The sequence below is a fragment of the Scyliorhinus torazame genome, chromosome 15 (assembly GCF_047496885.1).
Source record: "Scyliorhinus torazame isolate Kashiwa2021f chromosome 15, sScyTor2.1, whole genome shotgun sequence".
Lineage (NCBI taxonomy): Eukaryota > Metazoa > Chordata > Chondrichthyes > Carcharhiniformes > Scyliorhinidae > Scyliorhinus > Scyliorhinus torazame.
Genome location: NC_092721.1, coordinates 114,596,236 through 114,622,191, shown reverse-complemented (window position 1 = coordinate 114,622,191; position 25,956 = coordinate 114,596,236). Strand labels below are relative to the sequence as shown.

The following is a 25,956-nucleotide window of genomic DNA, read 5'->3' as shown; positions in this document are numbered from 1 at the left end:
TAGGGGCCAGCATCTCCGCCTTTAAATCCGCAAAGCAGTTTCTTAAAAACTCCTGCTGCTCCCGTGACCACTGGGCCCACGCTGCCTGATCCCCGCCAGCCGCCATCTTGCTTTTTCGCACCCATTCTCCTCTCTCCTCCAAAGCCACTTTTTTGACCGCCCCACTCCTGGTCCACTCCATACAGCGCTGGGGGACCCTCACGGTTTCCTTCCCACACCGGGAATCGTCGTCAAAGTGCCACTGGAGCTCCTTAAAAGGGACCAAAAGTCCGTTATCGGCGGGAGCTGCCGACCGTGCGACCTACCTAGGCATAGCCGCAACCGGAAGTCCGGAAGACCCATGTTGAAGGTAAGAGGTTGAAGACTGCTAGGAAAGCAGCGATTATGGCTGACAATTAGGAGCTAATCCATAAACTTAAACCTTTGTTCAATCATCCCCATAATTTTTAAACGGTTAGGAAGTGGGAGAGTGAAAGGAAGGCAGGGTAGCCAATGTAAGGAATGGATAGCTGGGAATGCTCCAAGGTTTTCTCCTCAGACCAAGAAGGAAGAATGAGGATGGAGGCGAGACTTGGAAGCCTAGGTGTTACCACTGTAACAAGGTGGGCATGTTCATTTAGCATGTTGGAAGTTGCAAGCAAAGCCCATGGAACTTGTGGGGATTCATAAAGAAGATTCTGAAAGGGAACAAAAAAGTGCAGAATACTACAGGGCAGACAGTAGCTTTAGCTGGACTTGGGAGGCAGGAGGTATATACTGCTGTGGAGGCTGGTGTGAAGAATGAGGTAAATGAGAGATATGCCGTGTTTGTTTGCGTCTAAGGGGAAAGTCACCCCCTTTTCATCAGCTGAGGTAGCCAAAGCCAGAACTATCTCAAGGGATACAGGTGCTATTCAAACTCTCATACTGGAAAAGGATTTGGTTTTCCCTCCAGAGAGCTCAATGAAAGTTGAGTATTAGTGAATGGATAGGTGGGAAATTGTTTCCCAATTCCATTGTATAACGTACAATTGGAGTGTGATTTAGTGTCATATCCAGTAGTTGTCAGAGTGGTTAAGCAATTCACCGTGGAAGAAGTAGACTTACTTTTGGGGAATGATTTGGCTGGAGTGAAGGTTGTAGTTTCACCAATGATTAAAAGAGTCAGAGGGAAGTTTTCCAGGTAGCACATGCAGTGCCAATGGTAGGGCATGTCGAAGTTAGGAAAACCCGTTGGGCAAAAGAAATGTTGAAAGACACTGATCACAGATCAAGTGACAATGGTAGTGAATCTGACTTAGCTGATACTGATGAAATTATTTCTACAGGAATGATTCCTCACAGAGATTTGTCAAAGATAAACTCTAGTAGAGAACCAGGTTCTGACAACTCTAAGACTGAAGGTAACCATAAGAAAGAGGAGTTTGAATGTAATGAAGAGTCAGACGAGAATTATGAATCCGATTTTAGTTCTGACTATGAAGCAATGATAAACAAGTGTTACCAAATATATCTGTCACTAACTGATCTTGAACAAATGGCAAGTAATTTTCCAAAGCTAGTAAAGAAGACAGCAAACCATAAGAAAGTGACTTTTCTGAAGGTAATTTGATACAGCCTCTTGCAGTAAGCTCATGGCAACTCATTTTACATGAAAATATTTTCCAAAGCACCACTGCTTTGAAGGAAAATATACTTGATAGCATGGTATCAGTTGGTCAGGACAAGCTAAACCATTGTGTTCCACAGAACAGCAAGTAAAATTTGGGAGATTGACTGTCATTGTGGAGGACAAACCAGTGCTGGCCTCCCAGGACCTTTCCAGATCATAATCCACTTGGGTTCGTAGAGAAGTTTAAGACCCAGAACGCAAGATTATTTAGTTGGGAGTTTATTATTACAACAGTTCAATATTAAAACTGTACATATTCCCGGAAAGGATAACGTGGTTGTGGATGCGTTGTCACCATTTCATGGCTGACTAGTTACCAATATAGAAACTGGGAAGGGAACTTATATACTGGAGATGGATATGTGTTTGTGGTTTATGTCTTGCGTACCTCATAATGAAATGTCTATGACCTGATGTTTCATTTGTTTGACAGTTGGGGGGAGGAGGAGAGAAATAGAGATGCAAGAGTCCTTCCTGTTCATTCCCTGTCTATTCACTTGTTTCCTCTTTCTTTTACTTTGTTACATTTTCAATCCATGGATGATTTAGGAACATGTCTTTAAGGCAGCCTGCCATTTTAATTCAATCAGAAGAAAGTAATGGCCAGCGTCTTTATTCAAACAGCAGGATCCAGAAGGCTGTGCTGTTTTAGACTAGTGATTGGAAATTTGCAATTATCAGTGATGACTCAAGTTGATTGGTGTGACTGGTGGCCAATTAATTGGCCAAAAAGGCTGTGCTCTGCCCAATAACAGATGGTGATTGGATATTATCCCTCTGGGATGTATTTCAGAGCTAGGAGATTCAATTTTAGTTTCACCTTTAGTTCTGGAAGTCGAGGGAAAAAATCCTTCCTAGAAAACTGCTGCTACTCTCCAGAAAATATCCATTTGACCCTCTCTTTCTCTAATAAGCCTATAGGTGTTGGATTCCTGAAAACAGGACCATGAACTGAGAACAAAGTCTGATGAAACAGGGACTGGAAAATTAGGCGTACAGGCTACAAAACAAGGACCGTGATTCCCAAGCTTACTGTGGAGAAAGCCTGCAAGGACCCATCATCTGAAGCAAAGGCTCCTTTCTCTTTTATTTACCCCCTACCTCTGTGATTGTCTTATATAGAGGCAAGTTACAGTAGGAGTTAGGTACTTAATATTTAACCAACTATATCCGCTGCATATTTCACCATTAATCTTGTTAGAAGTGAACAGTAATTGTGTTTCAACTTACAAACCTGTGACTGTAATTATTGGGCAACCAGGGCCAAAGATTTTGGTTATTTTTATGAGAAATATTGGTTAAGTCAGTTGTGTTGTGACTCCAGGGCATGTGAGGCTAGAATTGACCGCACACTTGCCTACGGTGGCGTAACAATTAACCTAGGCAAAGGCTGTATGCTTGGACACACTACAAATATTTTGCAAATGTACAGCCATGTTACAATTTATAAGTAAACTAAAGTGTGTATCGTTCCATTTTAGATTGGTATGCATTCAACGACTGACTAGCAAGCTATTTTGTTTCTTAATTATCCAGAAACGAGCAATAGAAAATATTCAATATTTAAAATTATGGGACGGCTAACTTTACATTAACAAAGTGGCCAGAAATAAGCTGCTCAAATAGAATAGACTGTCACTCAAGAATGTATTGTTTTTTTACAGTTATTGGGCGATAACAATCTGTAAAATCTGAAGTTCACAATTAGGTGATTGTCTTTTTACCATTTTCTACTTTGATCTACAGTGCCAACAAAAAAAATTCTTGCTAGAGCTATGAAATTAAGTCATCATTGTCCCCAAGAATCATAGGTTGCTCTCCTCTTTTGAGAGAGCTGACTGGTGCTGATTTAACCAGAGGATCTCAGGCGAGGGGCAAGGTTGAGAAGGCGGGGCCTTCATGTATAACCTCAGCCAGTATGGGAACTGAACCCACGTGGTTGGCGATGTTCCACATCACGAACCAGCTGTCCAGCCAATTGAGCCAAAAGCTATGATTCCACAAGGAAAACAATCATCCAGTAGTTCTGGGTTTATACATTTTCCAACAAGTTATCTAATCAATTTTTAAAAATGTTTAATGCAATGTGATCACTGCTATCAAGGCCAGCATTTATTGCCCATCACTTATAACCTTCAAGGTGGTGGTTAATTGTCTTCTTGAAGTATTGTAGTTCATGAAATTTGGTAAACACGCAGTGCTAGTTAGGGAGGGAATTCCAAGTTTTGATCCAGTGACAGTGTAAGGACTGTGATATAGGAACACCCTACAAGCCTGTTCCACCATTCAATTTGATCATGGCTGGTCTTCTACCTCAACACCATTTTCTCACATTTATTCCCACATCCCTGATGTCTTTACTATCTAGAAATCCATCAATCTGTGTCTTGAACATGCTCAATGGCTAAGCCATCTGAGGTAGATGATTCCCAAGATTTACCACCCTGAATGAAGAGATTTCTCCCCATCTCAGTCTGGGGCCTACCTCTTATTCTGAGACTCAAACTTGATTCTAGACCCCCCAAGCCAGGGTAAACATCCTTCCTGATCTACCTTGTTGAGCCATGTATGAATTTTGTTCATTTCAACGAGATTGCCTCATTCTTCTAAACTCTACAGAATACAAGCCCAGTCTCCTCAATCTCTCCTTATGGAACAATCACATCATCCTATGAATAAGTCTGTGAACGTTTGTTGCACTTCCTCGATGGTAAATATACCTTTCCTTAGGGAAGACAACCAAAACTATATACTGTTAGGAAATAGAGATAGTTTAAGTAATTGATATTTGTACGGTGTGTGTTAAAATTAAGGTAAAACAACTAAGTTTAAGCATAATTTGTGTTAATGTGCTAAGAAAGGGTTAAAACTTGGTTAGCTTCATGTTAAACAAACATGTCTGCATGCCTATAGGTTTTATTTTCACTTCAAAACTTTGCTTAACTGTAACTGAGATTTTACGTTAAAAAGCAAAACAATTGCTTAGCAACCTGAAGCCAACACTGAAAACAAGAAGTATTTAAGTTCAGTCAGCAACCAGGTAACTGGGAAGCAAGAAGTTTTCCACAGAAGCAGCCAGCACAGGTAGGACACTATAGGATGAAGAAAGCAAGTACCAGAAGCTAAAGAACAGAAGGCTCCAGAAGCCAGGGAACCTATAAGAGAGAAGTCCCAGGAAGACTAAAGTCAAAGTGACAAAGAAACAAAATCTGAATATGGTACTGTTCACATGACATTAAAAGGGCAGCGAGAGGCTCCAGTTAATGACAGGGTTGCAAGGTGCAGACCTGGAGAAGCCGACTAGGGATCAGCCAGACATCTGAAGTAATACTAAGGTTGGTAACACTTTAATATGGTCTGTGAAGCAATTGTGTTTTGTTGGTGTGGCTGGATCCTGAGAGATTGTGTGGAAGCATGAAAAGACGCGGTGTTCCAGGGGCAGGGGAATACCGAAAGGAGTTTAAAATCCTAAATGTGGAATCTTGGTGAATGCATCCAAGAGAAAGCGTTGTTTGGGAGAATATTCCAAGTATGTTCTTCAAGAGCGGAGTTGGGGACCCTCGTGTGGAAGTCAGAGTGAGACCAGTTGGCTTACAGTGTAGCAAGCTTCTGGGAGATTTGATGAGAAATTCTCAGAAGCTTTGGGTGATATCTGTCACTTGGTTTCAGAGTGTAATGAGTATGACCATATCTTGCCTATTGGCTTACAAGGACTGTGTACTTACTGAGAACTTTAGAATACAAGATATATTTCATAGCTCTTATAATCCTTACAAATCCGTATATACCTGTAAAGATATAGCTGGGATGCAGGAGTAGTTTATTATGGTTAATCCATCCTGTGAACCTGTCCATTCAAGTCTCTAAACAAAAAATAAGTTACTATTTATTGAGCCAGGATCCACTCCGGGACCCGACTGTCCAGTAGTAACATCAGCTGGGATCGTAACAGATTACTCCATTGTACAGTCTCACCAAGGCTCTATATAATTTCAGCAAGACATCTTTACTCCTGTATTGAAGTCCTCTTGTAATAAAGGGCAACATATCATTTGCCTTCCCATCGCTTGCTCCACCTGCATATTGGCTTTCAGTGATTCATGAACAAGGATACCCAGGTGCCTTTGGACATTAGCACTTCCCAGTTTCTTACACATTTATAAACTCTGCATTTCTGTTTTTCATACCAAAGTGCATAACTTCACATGTTTTCACATTATATTTCAACCGCAATATTCTTGCCCACTCACTTAGCCTATCTAAATCCCCTTGAAGCCTCTCTGCATTCTCCTCACAATTCACATTCCCACCTCGTTTTGTGTCATTATCAAACTTGGAAATATTCCATTTGATCCCCACATCAAATAGTTCCAAGTGAGAAGGTGGAGAATTTCTAGGTGATAATGTTCTCATGTGTCTGCTGCTGTTCTAGGTGGTAGAGGTTATGGGTTTGGAAGGTGCTGTCGAAGGAGGTTTGGTGAGTTGCAGCAGTGCATTTTGTATATAGCACACACTGTTGTCACTGTGCATCAGTGGCGGACAAAGTGAATGTTTAACGTGGTGGGTGTGGTGCTGATTAAGCACATAAGCTTTGTCTTGGTGTTGAGCTTCTCGAATATTGTTGGAGCTGCACGTGGGAGAATATTCCATCACACTCCTATTGTGCCTTGAAGGTGGTGGACAGGCTTTGGGAGTCAGGAGGTGAGTTACTCACAGTGGGTTTCCTAACCGCTGACCAGCTCTTGTAGCCACAGCACTTCTCTGAATCCAGTAAAGTTTCTGGTTGATGGTAATCCCTAGGATGTTGATACGGATGACAATTTGTGAAGCAGGTGAGTTTTTAATGATATTCCGATAGTTTCACAGTCATTATTATTGGGACTAGCTCTTTGTTATGTATTAAAGAATACATTGCTGCTGGTAGAACATCACGTGGCTTGTAGTGACGTCAGCAGAGTATTTGCGCGGGCTTTCAGTTCTTCATCTTAGACTGGATGAGCAACATCTCCTAATAAACCTTGCATTGTGTTTGTAAGAAATCCAGGTGTGTGGCAAAGAACACTACAGCACAGGAACAGACTCTTTGGCTGTCCAAGCCTGCGCCGACCATGATGCCTGTCTAAACTAAAACTTCCTGCACTTCCAGGGTGCGTATCCCTCTATTCATGCATTCGTCAAAATGCCTCTTAAACGTCACTATCGTATCTGCTTCTACCATCTGTGTAAAAAAAAAAAACTTGCCTTGCACAACTCTTCTAAACTTTCCACCCTGGGAAAAAGCATCTGACTATCCTCTCTGTCCATTCCACTCAATTTTGTAAACCTCCATCAGGTCGCCCCTCAACCTCCGTCGTTCCAGTGAAAACCATCCGAGCTTATCCAACTTCTCCTCATAGTTACTACCCTCCAGACCAGGCAACATCCTGGTAAACCTGTTCTGTACCCTCTCCAAAGCATCCTTCTGGTAATGTGGCGACCAGAATTGTACGCAATATTCCTAATGTGGCCAACCAAGGTTCTGTACAGCTGCAGGATGACATCCCAATTTTTTCACTCAATGCCCAACTGATGAAGGCAAGCATGTTGTATGCCTTTGCACTGCCTTATTCACCTGTGTTGACACTTTGTGATCTGTGGACCTGCATGCCCAGATCTCTCTGCCTGTCAATACTCCTAAGTGTTCTGCCACTTACTGTATAATTCCCACCTGTATTTCACCTTCCAAAGTGTATTACCTCACATTTGTTCGGATTAAACTCCATCTGCCATTTCTCCGCCCAAGTCTCCAACTGATCTGACAATAATCTTCACTATCCACAACTCCTCCAATCTTTGTATCGTCCGCAAACTTACCAATCAGATTTTCCTCCAAATCATATATACTACGAACAACATAGGTCCCAGGACTGATCCCTGTGTAACGCCAGTAGTCACAACCTTCCATTCAGAAAAGCACACTTCCACCACTACCCTCTTTTTTATGACTGAGCCAGTTCTGTATCCATCTTGCCAGTTCACCTCCGATCCCGTGTGATTTCACCTTTTGTACCAGTCTGCCATGAGGGACCTTGTCAAAGGCTTTACTGAAGTCCACGTAGACAATATCCACTGCCCTTCCTTCATGAATCATCTTCGTCACTTCCTCAAAAACCACGATCAGGCTAGAACATAGAATTTACTGTGCAGAAGGAGGCCATTCGGCCCATCGAGTCTGCACTGGCCCTTCTAAACAGCACCCCACTTAAGCCCCACACTTCCACCCTATCCCCGTAACCCAGTAATCCCACCTGACCTTTTAAGGGGCAATTTTAGCATGCCAATCCACCTAACCTGCACATCTTTGGACTGTGGGAGGAAACCAGAGCACCCGGAGGAAACCCCTTGCTCAGGTTCCTTCCTGCCTTCTTTATATTCTTCAAGGGCTTTGTCTTCTAGACCTTAATAATGCTTCCTTTTTGACTAGGCTCATAATATCCCTCGTTACCCAAGATTCCCTAAACTTGCCATATTTATCCTTCATCTTCACAGGAACATGCCAGTCCTGAATTCTAATCAACTGACATCTGAAAGACTCCCATAAAGGTAACACTTTTAATTTCAGATTTAAAAAAAAAAAAATTACATTTAAATTCTGTGAGCTGCCATGGTGGGATTTGAACTTATATCCCCAGAGCATTAGCCTGGACCTGCGGATTAAGTAACATTACCATTATACCATAGAAGGCATACGTTTTACAGAACTACACAAAGTAATAAAATATCTGTAAAAAATGATCAAGAATATTTCTCGGATAAAGGGTTTGATGTTCTTCACATAATGAACGATCAACACTTGAAATGGACACCTGGTCACGATGGTAGATGAGAATACCTTCCCATCCCTTAAAAAGCAGCAATTAAATTCAGCAATTGGTGAGGGAGAGCAAGATCTGTCTGGACCAACGAGTCAGCAGCCTTCCTCATCCATAAGTATCCTGTGACATGCTGGTCTGGCTTAAAATCTTACAAAACCAACAATGGAAACTAACCAAAAGACATTGCACATCTATCCTTACACCAATAATACACAAAAGTAAATATATCTAAATGACAAAAGGAAACAACTGTTCACCATTGTGCCAATATGCGGAAGCATTGGAAGGATAGAAGGTTGAGGAACATTAAGTGGAAAACAAGCTGTTTGAGGGTTGAATGGCCGTCAGTTTGGGCAAAGAGATAGAATGGGGAATGTGTTGGACACAGCAGCTGAATAGAAAAGAGGAGAGTCCAATGTGACAGAACAATAGTTGGAACAAGAGGTACAAAAATGTTCCTAAATTGATTTAAGAACAAAAAGTGGCTGTCCTGCGGGGTTGGACCATTCACTACAATATTACTGAAAAATACAAGTGGTTTCATATAGACAACACAGAAAAGGTAATTCACCTTGTCTAACCCAAGGTCATGGACAATTTTCTTTTCCCAATATGGACGCCGTTTTGTACATTTTATTCTGGTAATGATGTGCAGTTGGTGTGGTTGGTCTGGATCACCTTTATATTTTGCATGATCAGATGGTTCAACTTCAAACATCTGCAACCAAGACGATAAACTGGTTACACACTAAAAAAATTATGCAGATAAGCCAATGCATTCCAGATTATGACGTGTCTCTGTGTAAAAAATGATTTTTCATTTTGCTTCTGAGTTTTTTTGCAAATCACCTTGAATCTGAGTCCTCTGATCACCACTCTTTCTGCCAATGGAAACAGTTTCTCATTTTCTTCAATCAACTGCAATGATGCCCTATGGAATAAGACTTGAGCCCAGGACCTTCAAATTCAGAGACGAGTGAGCTACGAACTACCAGCTTACATCTCTGTAATGTTGGACACACTACCTAAGTTCTGGTTCTCAGAAGACTCAGGTCCAACCAATATTTTATAAATGCTTACCATACAGGCAGAGGTGGTCTATTTAAGTTGAAAAAAATTGGCTGTCTGCCGAAGCTGCTTTATGCAATTTCCTCCTCTGTGACAACATGAGGGGCAAGGCCAGCTATGACAGGGCAACATTGGAACCCTTTGACAATTGCAGTGGGGTTAAACAAGGTTGTATTCTGGTGACAACAGTTTGGCATTTTCTCTCCTTTGCTAAATTTCATACAACTTAAGTGAAGGAGGTTGTCTACTTACATATCAGAACTGATGGCAAGTTGTTCAGCCTTGGCTGTCTGAGATTTAAAATATAAGTGCCTTAAGTCCTCATCTGAGGGGTTCTCTGTGCTGATACATTTCATACCAATAACATCTTGAGGAGCCAATGGACAGTCTCTCTCATGCCTGCAAAGGTTTGATCATTAGCATCAGGAAGACAAATGTTGGGGCAGTGGGTTAGCCCTGTTGCCTCACAGCGCTGAGGTCCCAGGTTCGATCCCGGCTCTGGGTCACTGTCCGTGTTTGTGTGGGTTTCGCCCCCCACAACCCAAAAATGTGCAGGCTAGGTGAATTGGCCATGCTAAAGTGCCCCTTATTTGGAAAAAATGAATTGGGTACTCTAAATTTTTTTTTAAAAGAAGACAAATGTCATGGTCCAGGACTTTGCTATACCACCATCATTTACCACTGATAATCATTTACTACTGATAATGTAACATGGGAGGTTGATAGCTTCACATATCTAGGCTCCACAATCACGAGCATTTTGTCACTTGATGCTGAAATCAACACATACATCGCAAAAGCTACAGGGTTATGTTATGTCCAGTGTGTTGAAGAACAGCAACCCAATGGAGAACAACAAACTGGAAAGTAAACCACGTCTGTGTCCTCGGTACTCTTCTCCACTGTAGTGACAACTGGACAATTTATGCTTGGCTGAGATCTCTGGTGGCTGACTGTTCAGAAGGGCATTAGAAGAGGAAAGGAGAAATGGAAAGCTCAAAGATGGCACAGAGAAAACAAGCAAATCATGCAACTTCTCAACCTTCAAGTGCAAGTGCAGCAAATGCCAGAGTGGAACTCCTGATGCTCACCGGGCAATTTTTAACAGAGCTGACCACCAAGGAGCAAACCATTGTCTCACTAGACAGAAGGCTGCCTACCTAGACATAACTTCCTTGTTTTTCCACTCCATGGGCTAGATCTTTGCAGGGTCAGTACAACTCTGGAGGTCTTTAGTGGGCAGGACCAGATTCGAGGACTCTTACCTCCATATCTGGCATTGCCAAACTTGGGTAGCAGGCCCGCAACCTGCCCTCACAGCCTCAACCAAAGGTTTGTGGCATCCAGACAGATTTGAGGACTTAATGCCCCCTCAGAAGAACAGGGAACCATAATCTGGATTCAGTTCACAAGCTTTTACCCATGCGTCCTCCAGTTCCCTATGCCCCTGCACTCTGTAAGCATCGTGTACAGAATCAATGAGCCATATAATAACAATAGCAAATCTTAAGAGTCATACAGCACAGAAAAGGCCCTTCTGCCCATCCTGTCCCTGCTAGTCAAAACCAACCACCTAACTATTCGAATCCCATTTTCCAGCACTTGGTCCATAGCCTTGTATGCCTTGGGATCGCAAGTGCAAATCTAAATACTTCTCAAATGTTATGAGGATCTCTGCTTCTACCGCCCCCTCAGATTGTGAATTCCAAACTCCCACCACACTCTGGGTATATAGATTTTTCTCGCATCCCCTCTAAACCTCCTGCTCCTTACCTTAAGTCTATTCCCCCGGGTCACTGACCCTTCCACCAAGGCGCAGAGGTTCGTCCTGTCTACTCTATCTATGCCCATCATAATTTTATACATGTCAATCATGTCCCCCTCAGTCTCCTCTGCTCCAAAGAAAACTGTCCAAGTCTATCCAATCTCTGTTCATAACTAAAACTCTCCAGCCCAGGCAACATCCTGGTAAATCTCTTCTGCACCCTTTCCAGTGCTATCACATCCCTCCTATAATGTGGAATTCAGAACAGCACACAATACTCAAGCTGTGGCCTAACCAACGTTTTATACAGTTCCAGCACAACCTCCCTGCTCTTAAACTATATGCCTCGGCTAATAATCAAAGTAAACTATGTGCCTTCTTATCCACCTCCTCTGTTACCTTAAGATAGTGTTCATGCACACCAAGGTCCCTCTGATCCGCGGTGCTTCCCAGGGTCCTGCCATTTATCATGTATTCCCTTGCCTTGTTTGTCCTGCTCAAGTGCATCACCTCATACTTATCTGTATTGAATTCCATTTGCCAATGAGTGGACCATATGACCAGCCTGTCTATATCCTCCTGCAATCGAAGGCTATCTATCCTTCTTACTATTTACCATCCCATCAATTTTTGTATCAATCAAAAACTTACTGATCACCCCTCCTACATTCATAACTAATTCATTTATATAAACCACAAACAGCAAGGGCCCCAGCACTGACCCCTGCGGGGCCCCAGTGGACACAGGCTTCTAGTCAGATCTCTCTGCGTCCTATGACTCAGCCAATTTTGGATCCAATTTGCCAAATTTCCTTGGATCCCATGGACTCTTACCTTCGCTATCAGTCTCCCATGTAAGACCTCATCAAAAGCCTTGCTAAAGTCCAAGTAGACTACGTCAAATGCATTTCCCTCATCTACTTTCTTTTCAAATTTTCCAATTAAGGGGCAATTTAGCGTGGCCAATGCACCTACCCTGCACATCTTTGGGTTGTAGGGGTGAGACTCACGCAGACATGGGGAGAATGTGCAAATTCCACACGGACAGTAACCCGGGGCCAGGGTCAAACCCGGATCCTCGGCGCTGTGAGGCAGCAGTGCTAACCACTGCGCCACCGTGCCGCCCCCTTCCCTCATCTACGAACCTGGTCATCTCTTCAAAAAATTCAATCAAATTGTTTAGACATGACCTCCCTTTAACAAAACCATGCTGACTGTTCTTGATTAATCTCTGCCTCTCCAAATGCAGATTAATTCTGACTCTCAGAATTGCTTACAATCGTTTCCCCATCATTGAGGTTAGACTGACTAGCCTGTAGTTTCCTGCTTTTTCCCTACCTCCCTTTCTTCTTTAATAATGTACCACATTGGCTATCCTCCAGTCATCCAGCACCTCTCCTGTGGCCAAAGATGGATTGAAAATTATTGCCGAGACTTCCGGGTGCGGCGATGACCAGCTGAGTCGCACGTTTCGGCAGCTCCCGGTGAAACCGACTTTTGGGCTCTTGATAGGAGCCCCAACGGCAATTTTGACGGCTAAAAACACTGTGCGGTAAACCAGAAGGGAATCCCCCCTGGATACGGATGAAAAAAGGAGGAGAAAGTGGCCGGATTGCAGTGGATCCTTTAGAACAGCGGCAAGGAAGGCAAGCAAAAACCAAGATGGCGTCGGAAGGTGGCAGTTTAACATGGGGCCCTGAACAACAAGAGTTCTTGAAATGCTGTGTGGAAGAGCTCAAAAAGGAAATGAAGAAAGAGCTGTTGGCCCCGATACTACAGGCGATCGAAGGGCTAAAGGAGGAACAAAAGACCCAGGAGCGGGAGCTTCGGGTCGTGAAGGCAAAGGCAGCCGAGAATGAGGACGACATACAGGGCCTGGTGGTGAAGACGGAGACGCATGAGGCACATCAGAAACGATGTGTGGAAAGGTTGGAGGCACTGGAGAACAACGCAAGGAGGAACAACCTGAGGATTCTTGGTCTTCCTGAAGGTGCGGAGGGAGCGGACGTCGGGGCATATGTGAGCACGATGCTGCACTCGTTAATGGGAGCGGAGGCCCCGGCGGGTCCGTTGGAGGTGGAGAGAGCATACCGAGTGATGGCGCGAGGACCGAGAGCAGGAGAAATTCCCAGAGCCATAGTGGTGAGATTCCTCCGTTTTAAGGATAGAGAAATGGTCCTTAGATGGGCAAAGAAAACTCGGAGCAGTAAATGGGAGAACGCGGTGATCCGCGTTTATCAAGACTGGAGTGCGGAGGTGGCGAGAAGGAGGGCGAGCTTTAATCGGGCCAAGGCGGTGCTTCATAAAAAGAAGATAAAATTTGGAATGCTGCAACCGGCAAGACTGTGGGTCACATATCGAGGGAGGCACCGCTACTTTGAGACGGCGGATGAAGCGTGGACTTTTATTGTGGAAGAAAAACTGGAATGAGCGGGTTATTAAAAAGAACGTTTGAACAAAGTGGTGGGGCGAATGTGGGGGGCGAAGAGGGGGGTTAAAAAGGGGGGAAAGAGGAGTTTTATGTACTAATCCTGCGATGTGGTAACTTTTCTCTCTTCCACAGGTGGTGATGGGGGGGGGAGGGGAGGTGGAGGAGATGGGGCGTTGGCCATTGGGGGCGGGGCCAAGGGAGAAGCGCGGGCTTGGTTCCCGCGCTATGATAATCATGGCGGGAATAGAGATCAGGAAGGAGGGGGCGTCGCACGGTGCGAGCCGAGGTCACGGGGGGAAGCCGAGGTCGGCCAGAGTTTGCTGACTTCTGGGAGCAACATGGGCGGAGTAATTACGCTAGCGGGGGATCTAGCGGGGGGGGGGGGGGGGGATGGGAGGGGAGAATTACTGGGTTGCTGCTGCTGGGGAGAGAGGGGAGCTGGTATGGGAGGGGATGGGCGGGGGGGGCACCGCCTGGGGAAGATACAGCTGCGTGGGAACCGGGTGAGGAGCTGGAAAAAGGGGATGGCTAATCGACAAGGGGGGGGGGGGGGGGGGTGTAGGAAGCCCCCCAACCCGGCTGATCACGTGGAACGTGAGAGGGCTGAATGGGCCGATAAAGAGGGCACGGGTACTCGCACACCTTAAGAAACTTAAGGCAGATGTGGTTATGTTACAGGAAACGCACCTGAAACTGATAGACCAGGTTAGGCTACGCAAAGGATGGGTGGGGCAGGTGTTCCATTCGGGGCTAGATGCGAAAAACAGGGGGGTGGCTATATTAGTGGGGAAGCGGGTAATGTTCGAGGCAAAGACTATAGTGGCGGATAACGGGGGCAGATACGTGATGGTGAGTGGCAAACTACAGGGGGAGACGGTGGTTTTGGTAAACGTATATGCCCCGAACTGGGATGATGCCAATTTTATGAGGCGGATGCTAGGACGCATTCCGGACCTAGAGATGGGAAAGCTGATAATGGGGGGAGATTTTAATACGGTGTTGGAACCAGGGCTGGATAGGTCGAAGTCCAGGACTGGAAGGAGGCCGGCAGCAGCCAAGGTACTTAAAGATTTTATGGAGCAGATGGGAGGTGTAGACCCGTGGAGATTTAGCAGACCTAGGAGTAAGGAGTTCTCGTTTTTCTCCTATGTCCATAAAGTCTACTCGCGAATAGACTTTTTTGTGCTGGGAAGGGCGTTGATCCCAAAGGTGAGGGGAATGGAGTATACGGCTATAGCCATTTCGGATCACGCTCCACACTGGGTAGACTTGGAGACAGGGGAGGAAACAGGAGGGCGCCCACCCTGGAGAATGGACATGGGACTAATGGCAGATGAGGGGGGGTGTCTAAGGGTGAGGGGGTGCATTGAAAAGTACTTGGAACTCAATGATAATGGGGAGGTCCAGGTGGGAGTGGTCTGGGAGGCGTTGAAGGCGGTGGTTAGAGGGGAGCTGATATCAATAAGGGCACATAAAGGGAAGCAGGAGAGTATGGAACGGGAGCGGTTGCTGCAAGAACTTTTGAGGGTGGACAGACAATATGCGGAAGCACCGGAGGAGGGACTATACAGGGAAAGGCAAAGGCTACATGTAGAATTTGACTTGCTGACTACGGGCACTGCAGAGGCACAATGGAGGAAGGCACAGGGTGTACAGTACGAATATGGGGAGAAGGCGAGCAGGTTGCTGGCACACCAATTGAGGAAAAGTGGAGCAGCGAGGGAAATAGGGGGAGTGAGGGATGAGGAAGGAGAGATGGAGCGGGGAGCAGAGAGAGTGAATGGAGTGTTCAAGACATTTTATAAAAAATTATATGAAGCTCAACCCCCGGATGGGAGGGAGAGAATGATGGGCTTCTTGGATCGGCTGGAATTTCCCAAGGTGGAAGAGCAGGAAAGGGTGGGACTGGGAGCACAGATCGAGGTAGAAGAAGTGGTGAAAGGAATTAGGAGCATGCAGGCGGGAAAGGCCCCGGGACCGGATGGATTCCCAGTCGAATTCTATAGAAAATATGTGGACTTGCTCGCCCCGGTACTGACGAGGACCTTTAATGAGGCAAAGGAAAGGGGACAACTGCCCCCGACTATGTCTGAAGCAACGATATCGCTTCTCTTAAAGAAGGAAAAGGACCCGCTACAATGCGGGTCCTATAGACCTATTTCCCTCCTAAATGTAGATGCCAAGATCCTGGCCAAGGTAATGGCAATGAGAATAGAGGAATGTGTCCCGGGGGTGGTCCACGAGGACCAAACTGGGTTTGTGAAGGGGAGACAGCTGAACACGAATATACGGAGGCTGTTAGGGGTAATGATGATGGCCCCACCAGAGGGGGAAACGGAGATAGTAGTGGCGATGGATGCCGAGAAAGCATTTGATAGAGTGGAGTGGGGTTATTTGTGGGAGGTGTTGAGGAGATTTGGTTTTGGAGAGGGGTATGTTAGATGGGTGCAGCTGTTGTATAGGGCCCCGATGGCGAGCGTGGTCACGAATGGACGGGGATCTGCGTATTTTCGGCTCCATAGAGGGACAAGGCAGGGATGCCCCCTGTCCCCATTATTGTTTGCACTGGCGATTGAGCCCCTGGCGATAGCGTTGAGGGGTTCCAAGAAGTGGAGGGGAGTACTTAGAGGAGGAGAAGAGCACCGGGTATCTTTATATGCGGACGATTTGCTACTATACGTGGCAGACCCGGCGGAGTGGATGCCAGAAATAATGCGGATACTTGGGGAGTTTGGGGATTTTTCAGGGTATAAATTGAACATGGGGAAAAGTGAGTTGTTTGTGGTGCATCCAGGGGAGCAGAGTAGAGAAATAGAGGACCTACCGTTGAGGAAGGTAACAAGGGACTTTCGTTACCTGGGGATCCAGATAGCCAAGAATTGGGGCACATTGCATAGGTTAAATTTAACGCGGTTGGTGGAACAAATGGAGGAGGATTTCAAGAGATGGGATATGGCATCCCTGTCACTGGCAGGGAGGGTGCAGGCGGTTAAGATGGTGGTCCTCCCGAGATTCCTCTTTGTGTTTCAGTGCCTCCTGGTGGTGATCACGATGGCTTTTTTTAAAAGGATTGAAAAGAGCATCATGGGTTTTGTGTGGGCCGGGAAGACCCCGAGAGTGAGGAAGGGATTCTTACAGCGTAGCAGGGATAGGGGGGGCTGGCACTACCGAGCCTAAGTGAGTATTATTGGGCCGCTAATATTTCAATGGTGAGTCAGTGGATGGGAGAGGAGGAGGGAGCGGCGTGGAAGAGATTAGAGAGGGCGACCTGTAGGGGGACTAGCCTACAGGCTATGGTGACAGCCCCATTGCCGTTCTCACCGAGGAACTACACCACAAGCCCGGTGGTGGTGGCTACACTGAAGATTTGGGGACAGTGGAGACGGCATAGGGGAAAGACTGGAGCCTTGGGGGTGTCCCCGATAAGAAACAACCATAGGTTTGCCCCGGGGGGAATGGATGGGGGATATGGAATGTGGCAAAGAGCAGGAATAATGCAACTGAAAGATCTGTTTGTGGATGGGAAGTTCGCGAGTCTGGGAGCGCTGACCGAGAAATATGGGTTGCCCCAAGGGAATGCATTCAGGTATATGCAACTGAGGGCTTTTGCAAGGCAACAGGTGAGGGAATTCCCGCAGCTCCCGACAGAAGAGGTGCAGGACAGAGTGATCTGAAAGACATGGGTGGGGGATGGTAAGGTGTCAGATATATATAGGGAAATGAGGGACGAAGGGGAGACTATGGTAGATGAACTAAAAGGGAAATGGGAAGAAGAGCTGGGGGAGGAGATCGAGGAGGGGCTTTGGGCAGATGCCCTAAGCAGGGTAAACTCGTCGTCCTCGTGCGCCAGGCTAAGCCTGATTCAGTTTAAGGTATTACACAGGGCGCATATGACTGGAGCACGGCTCAGTAAATTTTTTGGGGTGGAGGATAGGTGTGCGAGGTGCTCGAGAAGCCCAGCGAATCATACCCATATGTTTTGGTCATGCCCGGCACTACAGGGGTTTTGGATGGGGGTGACAAAAATGCTTTCAAAAGTAGTGGGGGTCCGGGTCGAACCAAGCTGGGGGTTGGCTATATTTGGGGTTGCACAAGAGCCGGGAGTGCAGGAGGCGAGAGAGGCCGATGTTTTGGCCTTTGCGTCCCTAGTAGCCCGGCGCAGGATATTGTTAATGTGGAAAGAAGCCAAGCCCCCGGGGGTGGAGACCTGGATAAATGACATGGCAGGGTTTATAAAGCTAGAGCGGATTAAGTTCGTTCTAAGGGGGTCGGCTCAAGGGTTCACCAGGCGGTGGCAACCGTTCGTCGAATACCTCGCAGAAAGATAGACGGAATGGGAAAAAGAAGGCAGCAGCAGCAGCCCAGGATCGGGGGATGGGGGGGGGGGGGTGGAGGAGGAACCAGAAGGACTCTCAGGGTTGTTAATATATACTGTATAACATGTATAGGTCGTTGCGACAGGTAATTATATATTGGACTGTTAAATTATATTTTTGGAGAGTGTTACTTGTGATAAGGCAGTTGCCAATTAGGGTTAGTTTACATTTTTGTTATTTATTATTTATTCATTTTTTTGTTTATGAAATAGGTCATTGTTATTTGTGTTGTTATAATATTGTGTAAAGGATGCACAATGTACTGTGTTGGTTGACCAAAAATTTTCAATAAAATATTTATTAAAAAAAAGAAGAAAATTATTGCCATTTCCTCCCTTGCCTCATTCAACAGCCTGGTATACAATTCATCTGGCCCTGGAGATTTGTCTACTTTAAAGCCTGCCAGACCGCTCAGAATCTCCTCTCTGTCCATGTTAATCTCTTCAATTTTATTACAGTCCTTATCTCAGGTTTGTATACTCACACTGTCCCTCTCACGAGTGAACACTGACATAAAGTATTCATTTAGAACCCTACCTACATCCTCCGGCTTCACACCCAAATTACCACTGTGGTCCTTAAGGGCCCTACACTTTCCCTAGTTGTCTCCTCTAATTATGGTTGTGCATCTATCCCTGCTGAACCTCATCTCCGGATCCCAGGCCCTTGTAGAACTAGCAAACCTCCCTGCAAGGAGACTGGTCCTTTTTCGGTTCAGGTGCAAATCATCTTCTTTGTACAGGGCCCAGAGTCCCCCAAAACGGTCCCAATGTCCCAGAAATCTAAAGCCCTCCCTTCTACATCATTTCCCCAGCCACACATTCATTTGGACTAACCTTCTATTTCTATACTCACTAGCACATGGCACCGGAAATAATCCAGAGATTACTATCTTCTGGGTCCTGCTTTTTAAAATCTACTTCCTAGCTCCCTAAATTCGGCTTTCAGGTCCTCATCCCTTTTTGTGCCTATATTGTTGGTACCAATGTGTACCACAATATCTGTCTGTTTGCCAGTTTTTAAAAATAGTTATTATAACCTCAAAGCTAACACTCCACTTCAGTCTCTGAAAATAGATCCATTAGTGAGTTTTGAAGCTCAGGCAAACACTCACAATGAGGGCACCTGGAGGGACAGGTGCCTGGCCATCTGCTTCTGCTCAGTTGCCAGATGGTACTAACAAAATTACAGGTTTACTAGGGAATCCATGTTTCCCTGTTTCTCTTACCTCTCTTCCCCCTCTATTCTCCTGTTTTGACCTGTTTCCCCTCCCCAAAACACACACACTCCACCAACTCTCATCACTTTTTCCTACTCCGAACACTCTTTCTACACTTCCTCCTTTTCTACATCCAACTTTAATGAAAGATTTGCATTTATATGGTGCCTTTCATGGCCACAGAATGGCCTCAATTGCTTTGCAGTCAATGAAGTACTTTTGAAATATGGTCAGTTTTCATTTAGACTTCTAATCCATCCCTCCTTTTCACCACCCATGTACTTCTATGAAACCTGATGACACCAGGTGATGCAGAGAGTTTACTTGTTCAAGAAAAGAAAAACAAAATAGAAGAGAATACTTTGTAAGAACACATGAGATGACTACTCTAGCATTCATGCAGTAATGGGTCTAATGAAGGCTTTATTAGTAGGTGAAGCAATACTTCAATATTTAATAGGTCATGAACAAATCTGATTACAGATGATGCTCTCACCTTTTCTGGAATACGAGTCTTAGTAAATTTCAATCGTATGAATCCAGGCCACGATACTGGAATCAAACACTGTTCCACCAAGTTCTGCAAAATAAGAGTTAACAATCTTAAAATATTTGATCTACATTACAGGAAGCAAAAAATTGAATTCAACATTAGCTTTCTCGTCAATGGAATAACCCAGGGAAAAAAAAATGAAGGAATGCTTATTGATGGTAGTGCTGGAAGAAATCACAAAGTAACTATTATTCAAATTGATTAATACTAATAAAATTACTCATTATGCATCCACTATGAAATGACAGAACAACATAATAATTTATTTTAATTGAAGTGTTTACAATTTTAGTTCTACCTAGTGGTTATTGAATCCAATAGTTTCACTTATAACATTTACATTTGTGTTATGGCATTTGCATTAAGAACCCACAAATGTACGCTTAATATGGCAGTCAAGTTATATACACTACACTAAGATCCTGAGGGGTCTTGACAGGGAGGATATGGAAAGGATGTTTCCTCTTGCAGCAGAATCGAAAACTAGAGGTCACTGTTTAAAAATTAGGGGTCGGATCATTTTGGACAGAGATTATGAGAATTTCTTTTCCTCTCAGAGGATGAGTCTTTGGTGCGCTCTTGCTCAAAAAGCAGCGGAAAAAGTCTCGGAACCTTTTTCAGACAGAACTAGGTAGATTGCGAGGTTATCCACTTTAGTAAATGCGAGGTTATCCACTTTAGTAGCAAAAACAAGGCGGCACACAATAATAATAATCTTTGTTAATGTCACAAGTAGGCTTACATTAACACTGCAATGTCACCACACTCCGGTGCCTGTTTGGGTACACAGAGGGAGAATTCAGAATGTCCAATTCACCTAACAAGCACCTCTTTCGGGACTTGTGGGAGGAAACCGGAGCACCCGGAGGAAACCCATGGAGACACAGGGAGAACATGCAGACTCCACACAGACAGTCGGGAATCGAACCTGGGGCCCTAGAGCTGTGAAGCAACAATGCTACCCACTGTGCTGCCGTTAGGGTAGGTGGGAATGTGGAATTGAGGTTGCAATCAGATCAGCCATGATCTTATTTAATGGTGAAGCAAGCCCGAGGGGCCAAGTGGTCTATTCCTAATTCATATGTTTACCCATAGTTTCGTAATTGTAATGCAAAAAGATAGTTAACAAAAATAATGAAGTGCACACCAATTATGTGACATTAGCAGCTTTTGGTTTCAGCTGGTAAGGCCACATTTACTTCTGAGCCCTGTTGCCTTGAGATGGCATTAACAGGCTAGGTTGGAAATACTAGATTTCAATTTAATATCAATGAAAGGATTTATGTCCATGCCCTGAGTATGTGCAAGCAGGTGATTGTTTCCCCCGACATACTGGCCTTCCAAAAACAAAATACAGCAGATATGGAAAACTGAAATAAAAATAGAAAATGTTGGAAACACTCAGGTCTGGCAGCATTTGGAGAGAGAAAGAAAGTTAATGTCTCAAGACAGATAACCTTTCATCAGAGCTGCAAAGGCTCAGTATTGTAACAGGTTTTATGCAAGTGTTGAATTCTCCCATCACTTTGATGGCTGAGTGTTCTGCAAGGAGACCAAGTGTTCACCGTCCAGGTTGGTGTCATCTCATATGTGATGTTAAGGCAAATCTTGATTTGCAGTCAGATTGCAAATATTACACATGAAGTCACTGTCAGAGTGGGTGAAAGTGCTGGCTTTGTGGCATGCTGGCTTATCCTTGTAGGGACCCAACTCTGTTTTCCTCAAATGTTGGGATTGCTTGATCACAGAGACATCTCCATTTGGGGGAGATATGGCATAGTGGCAATATCATTGGACTATTAAACCCCATCCTCTGTAATACCACAGGCCGAATGCCATTGGCTCTCATATCATACTCCCCGACAGTTGCTTTCTAGCCCTGGTGACTTCAACTTACAGAATCATAGAATCCCTACATTCCGCCCATTCAGCCCATCAAGTCTGTAAAACCCTTGAAATAGCACCCTACCTAAGCTATTCAACCCCAGTCCTATCCCAGTAACCCCACCTAACCTTTGGGCACTAAGGGGCAATTTAGCCTGGCCAATCCACTTAACCTGTACATCTTTGGGCTGTGTGAGATAGAATGACTATTTACGACCTCAGCAGTCTGGAAAATATCACATTCTCAAGATTCCCTTTCCACCAGGAGTCAATGAAGAGCAAGCAGCAGCTCTTGCTGACGTTTCCTCATCTCTGACCCAGAAGTAATAAAACTATTAACTGCTGTAGCACAGACAAATGCAGCCATAACAAGCACAGATATCAGATATGCCTTTGCGGCCGAAGCCTTATTTACGAAATAAACAAACACTGTTTCCGCTCCAATCTCCAATAAAAAGACACTGAAAACTACAACAGCACCAGGAATATATCCCGTCACATGTCCAGACTGCAGGAAGGAGGCCTCGAGCCGGAGGATACAACTTACCGTTAGTCGATTAATGTTCCTGCACAGGGCGGCCATCACTTCAACCCGCCCGAAAAATGCCAACAAGGGCCTGCTTCGTGCAAAACACAAATTCAAGCTTGCCAGACCACACGCGGCTCCAGGTCACTGAGTCCCGGGTAACCGCGATTTCACCCACTCCACGTCAATCAAAAACAAACCGCACCCTCCCGTCCCGAGAGAGGATCCGTCTCGAACAGAGATGCCGCCCCCCGCGCAGGCCCCGCCCCGAGGACGGTCCCGCCCCATGCGCCAGCCCCGCCCCCCCAATGCGCTGTCCAGCCCCATGCGCCAGGCCTGTCCCAATGCAGTGCCCGAGCGCCGTCCGGTCCCATGCGCCAGCTCCGCCCCCCAACGCAGCACCCGAGCCGTGTCCCGCCCCATGCGCCAGCTCCGCCCCCTAACGCAGAGCCCGAGCGCCGTCCCGCCCTTGAACAGAGGCCTCGCCCCCGAAAGCAGGCTGGACCCTGAACAGAGGCTCCGCCCCGAGCGACGGTCCCGCCCCTGAACAGAGGCCCCGCCCCGAACGCAATGCCGCTCCCGGAAGTCATTTCTTCTATTTGCACATGTCCTTCCGATTGAATATACTGCGGCGTTTTTGTTTTCATTCACATTGCTAAATCATAATTTTTTTTCTATTATCCCCATTACTTTGCGGGTAATGTAATATTTAATTTTAAATCTATAATGATCATTCCAGGGCCCAACCCTAAGGAGAGGCCGATGGATATGTTCCGAGTTCTGGAAGGTGCTGCTCCAAATGGACCGGAGTGAGAAGATCACCGCACCCAGGGCGAGGAGCAGAAAGAGAAACGCTGTAGGCTTCCGGGTCTGCAGTGAGTACCGAGGCAGAGGAATACACAGCATTGTAGAGCACAAGTAAATAACTAAATCATACAAATGAAACATACTGATAATAACAGAAGGGAGAGATGAAATTATAGACCATGACTGGGGAGAGAAATTGTAGAAATAAATAGTGAAAATTCCATACAGAATACAAGTGAGTAGAGAGATTAGCTGGAGAGAGGGAAATCGCAAAACTCATTGTGACCACCTTTCTAGGGGGTCACAGTTTGGGGATAAGGGGTAAACCTTTTACGACTGAGGTGAGGAGAAATGTATTCACCGAGAGTGGTGAATCTGGAATTTACCACCAGAGAGTAGGTGAGACAAAAACACTTGTGTAATTTATAATAATAATCTTTATTATTGTCACAAGTAGGCTTAAATCAACTGTAATGTTCTTTGATTGGGCTGATGTGGAATCTCAATATTGCCATGTGAACAAAGAACATTAGACTTTGTTTTATAAACAAAGCTATTTATTACTAACACTACAGTAACAAATAACTAAAATGTCTAAGAAGAATACAGTTGGAAATAAATGTCTAACACTAACTTACACTAAGATACAACAGAGCTGCTCTAATATGCAACTGCAATCAACTCTTTGCAAACACCTTCTGAAGGAACACATGGTGCATCCGGGTCGAGGACTCCATCATCACCACACCTGCTGGTCGGATGCTAGAAATACAGCAGTAAAACATAACTTATAATACTCATGCAGATCATAGAATTTACAGTGATGATGAACTAATCATATATACAGATGATAGTCTGCCTATCATCACACACTGAAATGAAGTTATGTGAAAATCCCCTAGTCACCACACTCCAGCGCCTGTTTGGGTACACTGAGGGAGAATTCAGAATGTCCAATTCACCTAACAAGCACGTCTTTTGGTATTTGTGGGAGGAAACTGGAGCACCCAGAGGAAACCCACGCAGACATTGGGAGAACGTGCAGACTCCGCACAGACAGTGACCCATGCTGGGAATTGAACCCGGGTCCCTAGTGCTGTGAAGCAACAGTGCTAACCGCTGTACTATCGTGCCGCTCATGCAGCATCTGTGAAGAGAGAACAGCATCAACATTTCAGATCAATGACTTTTCATCAGAAGGATGTACAGAAAAAGAGGTGAATGAGGAGACCTGCATATGACTGAAAACAAATAATGGCGCTCATATATCCCACAATCAGGCAGATATTAAAATGCCCACAATAACACTTTTCATTTGGAGGATGTGAATTGAGTTAAAGGAGAAGGAGAGGTGGTGGTGGTTGGAGATTTGTTGTGCCTTGGCTCAAGGAAGAAGCAGAATGCCCTCAGACCATACAGATACAATTACAGGTAAAGAGATTGGATATCAACTATGAAGAGGAAGCAGTTAGGGCTGGGAACTGCAAAATATCAGATTGATGAAAGGCATCGGAAACGTCATGTATGTAATTGGAAAGAAACCAAGCTTGCTTATTTCCAAATCCACTATTGACACCTCCATTCCAATATTGCCCACTCTGCACCTATCTCAATGACACCATACTTTTGTTATCTATTACTGGATTTCTGCAATGTCTTTGTTTTTCCCAGTTTTCCATCCACCACGCTTTACAAACCCCAACTTACCAAAGCTTGGGCGTTTGTGTTCTGTCATACACCAAAGCCCATCCACTGCCCACCGCTATCCCTGCTGACTTACACTGCCTCCCTGTTCCCAATGCATTGAATTTAATATCCTTGTTTGCATCATCAAATTCTTCCACAGCTTATTCCACCCTGCCGCAGCAACCTTCCGCTTCATCGCTAACTGACATTACGTTTTGTGTATATTCCTTTCTTACAATTAGTAGCAGAGCTTTTGGCTACGTTAGCCATGATTTTTGGAGTTCCTCCCTAAACATCTTCACATCGCTACTTCTGTTTGCAGCATCAAGAGGCTTCATAATGATAGGGTTCCTGTTTTTAGACCTATCTTGGCCATCAATTCTAACTGTCCAGCCAGGGTTTGATGTCTGCGTGTTTTAAATTTTCACCTGAATGTTCATTGAAAACATTTTGTATATGAAATATGCTATATAAAGTTTTGTTGACAATTACTTGTAGATTCTGCTGCCATGTCTCAGAGTACGTCAGAAAAGGAGAATTCAGCTGTGACAGTGCTGAAGAGGGCTATAGAGTTAGACAATGACTCACGTTTTCAGAATTCATTGGTTTGTTATCAAGAAGGAATCGATCTTCTTTTGCAAGTGCTGAAAGGTAACACATTTTAATGTTCCCTCCATGATTTATTATAGAAAATAGATCTATCAACCATACTTTGAAGTCGGGGTCTCTCGGACAGTCAGTAAACGGTAGCAGAGTTGTTAGCATTGTTGCTTCACAGCTCCAGGTTCGATTCCCGGTTTGGGTCACTGTCTGTGCGGAGTCTGCACATTTTCCCCCTGTCAGCATGGGCTTCCTCCGGTATCCTCCAACAGTCCAAAGATGTGTAGTGTAGGCGGATTGGCCAGGCAAAATTGCCCTTAGTGTCCAAAAAAGCTTAGGTGGGGTTACTGGGATATGGGGATATGGTGGAGGTGTGGGCTTAAGTAGGGTGCTCTTTCCAAGGGCCGGTGCAAACTCAATGGGCTGAATGGCCTCCTCCTGCAATGTATATTCTATGATTCTATAATAAACAACAATTCTTTCCCCACACATTCGACAGATACCATGTTAGGCCCGCACATGGGTGGATCAATGCA

At 45.0% G+C, this 25,956-nt stretch overlaps 2 protein-coding genes across 6 annotated transcripts in view; one reads left to right on the top strand and one right to left on the bottom strand.

The window, feature by feature from the left end:
- Window positions 1–22,568, bottom strand: part of mrpl30 (mitochondrial ribosomal protein L30) — a 38,089-nt gene extending 15,521 nt beyond the window's left edge. Inside the window, exons 1-3 of the mRNA XM_072476583.1 lie at window positions 22,349–22,568; window positions 19,861–19,944; window positions 9,077–9,223 (exon numbers count right to left, since the gene is read on the bottom strand). Coding sequence (XP_072332684.1) covers window positions 9,077–9,223; window positions 19,861–19,944; window positions 22,349–22,384 — 267 coding nt within the window. The 5' untranslated portion in view covers window positions 22,385–22,568. The remainder of the gene's footprint in view (window positions 1–9,076; window positions 9,224–19,860; window positions 19,945–22,348) is intronic.
- Window positions 22,569–22,888: 320 nt separating this feature from the next.
- mitd1 (MIT, microtubule interacting and transport, domain containing 1) overlaps window positions 22,889–25,956 on the top strand; it is a 45,210-nt gene continuing 42,142 nt past the window's right edge. For 2 of the 5 annotated variants that reach the window (XM_072476579.1, XM_072476576.1), the window contains exons 1-2: window positions 22,889–23,202; window positions 25,319–25,471. In XM_072476579.1, coding sequence (XP_072332680.1) covers window positions 23,127–23,202; window positions 25,319–25,471 — 229 coding nt within the window. In that variant the 5' untranslated portion in view covers window positions 22,889–23,126. The other 3 variants (XM_072476578.1, XM_072476577.1, XM_072476580.1) reach the window with 3 other exon arrangements.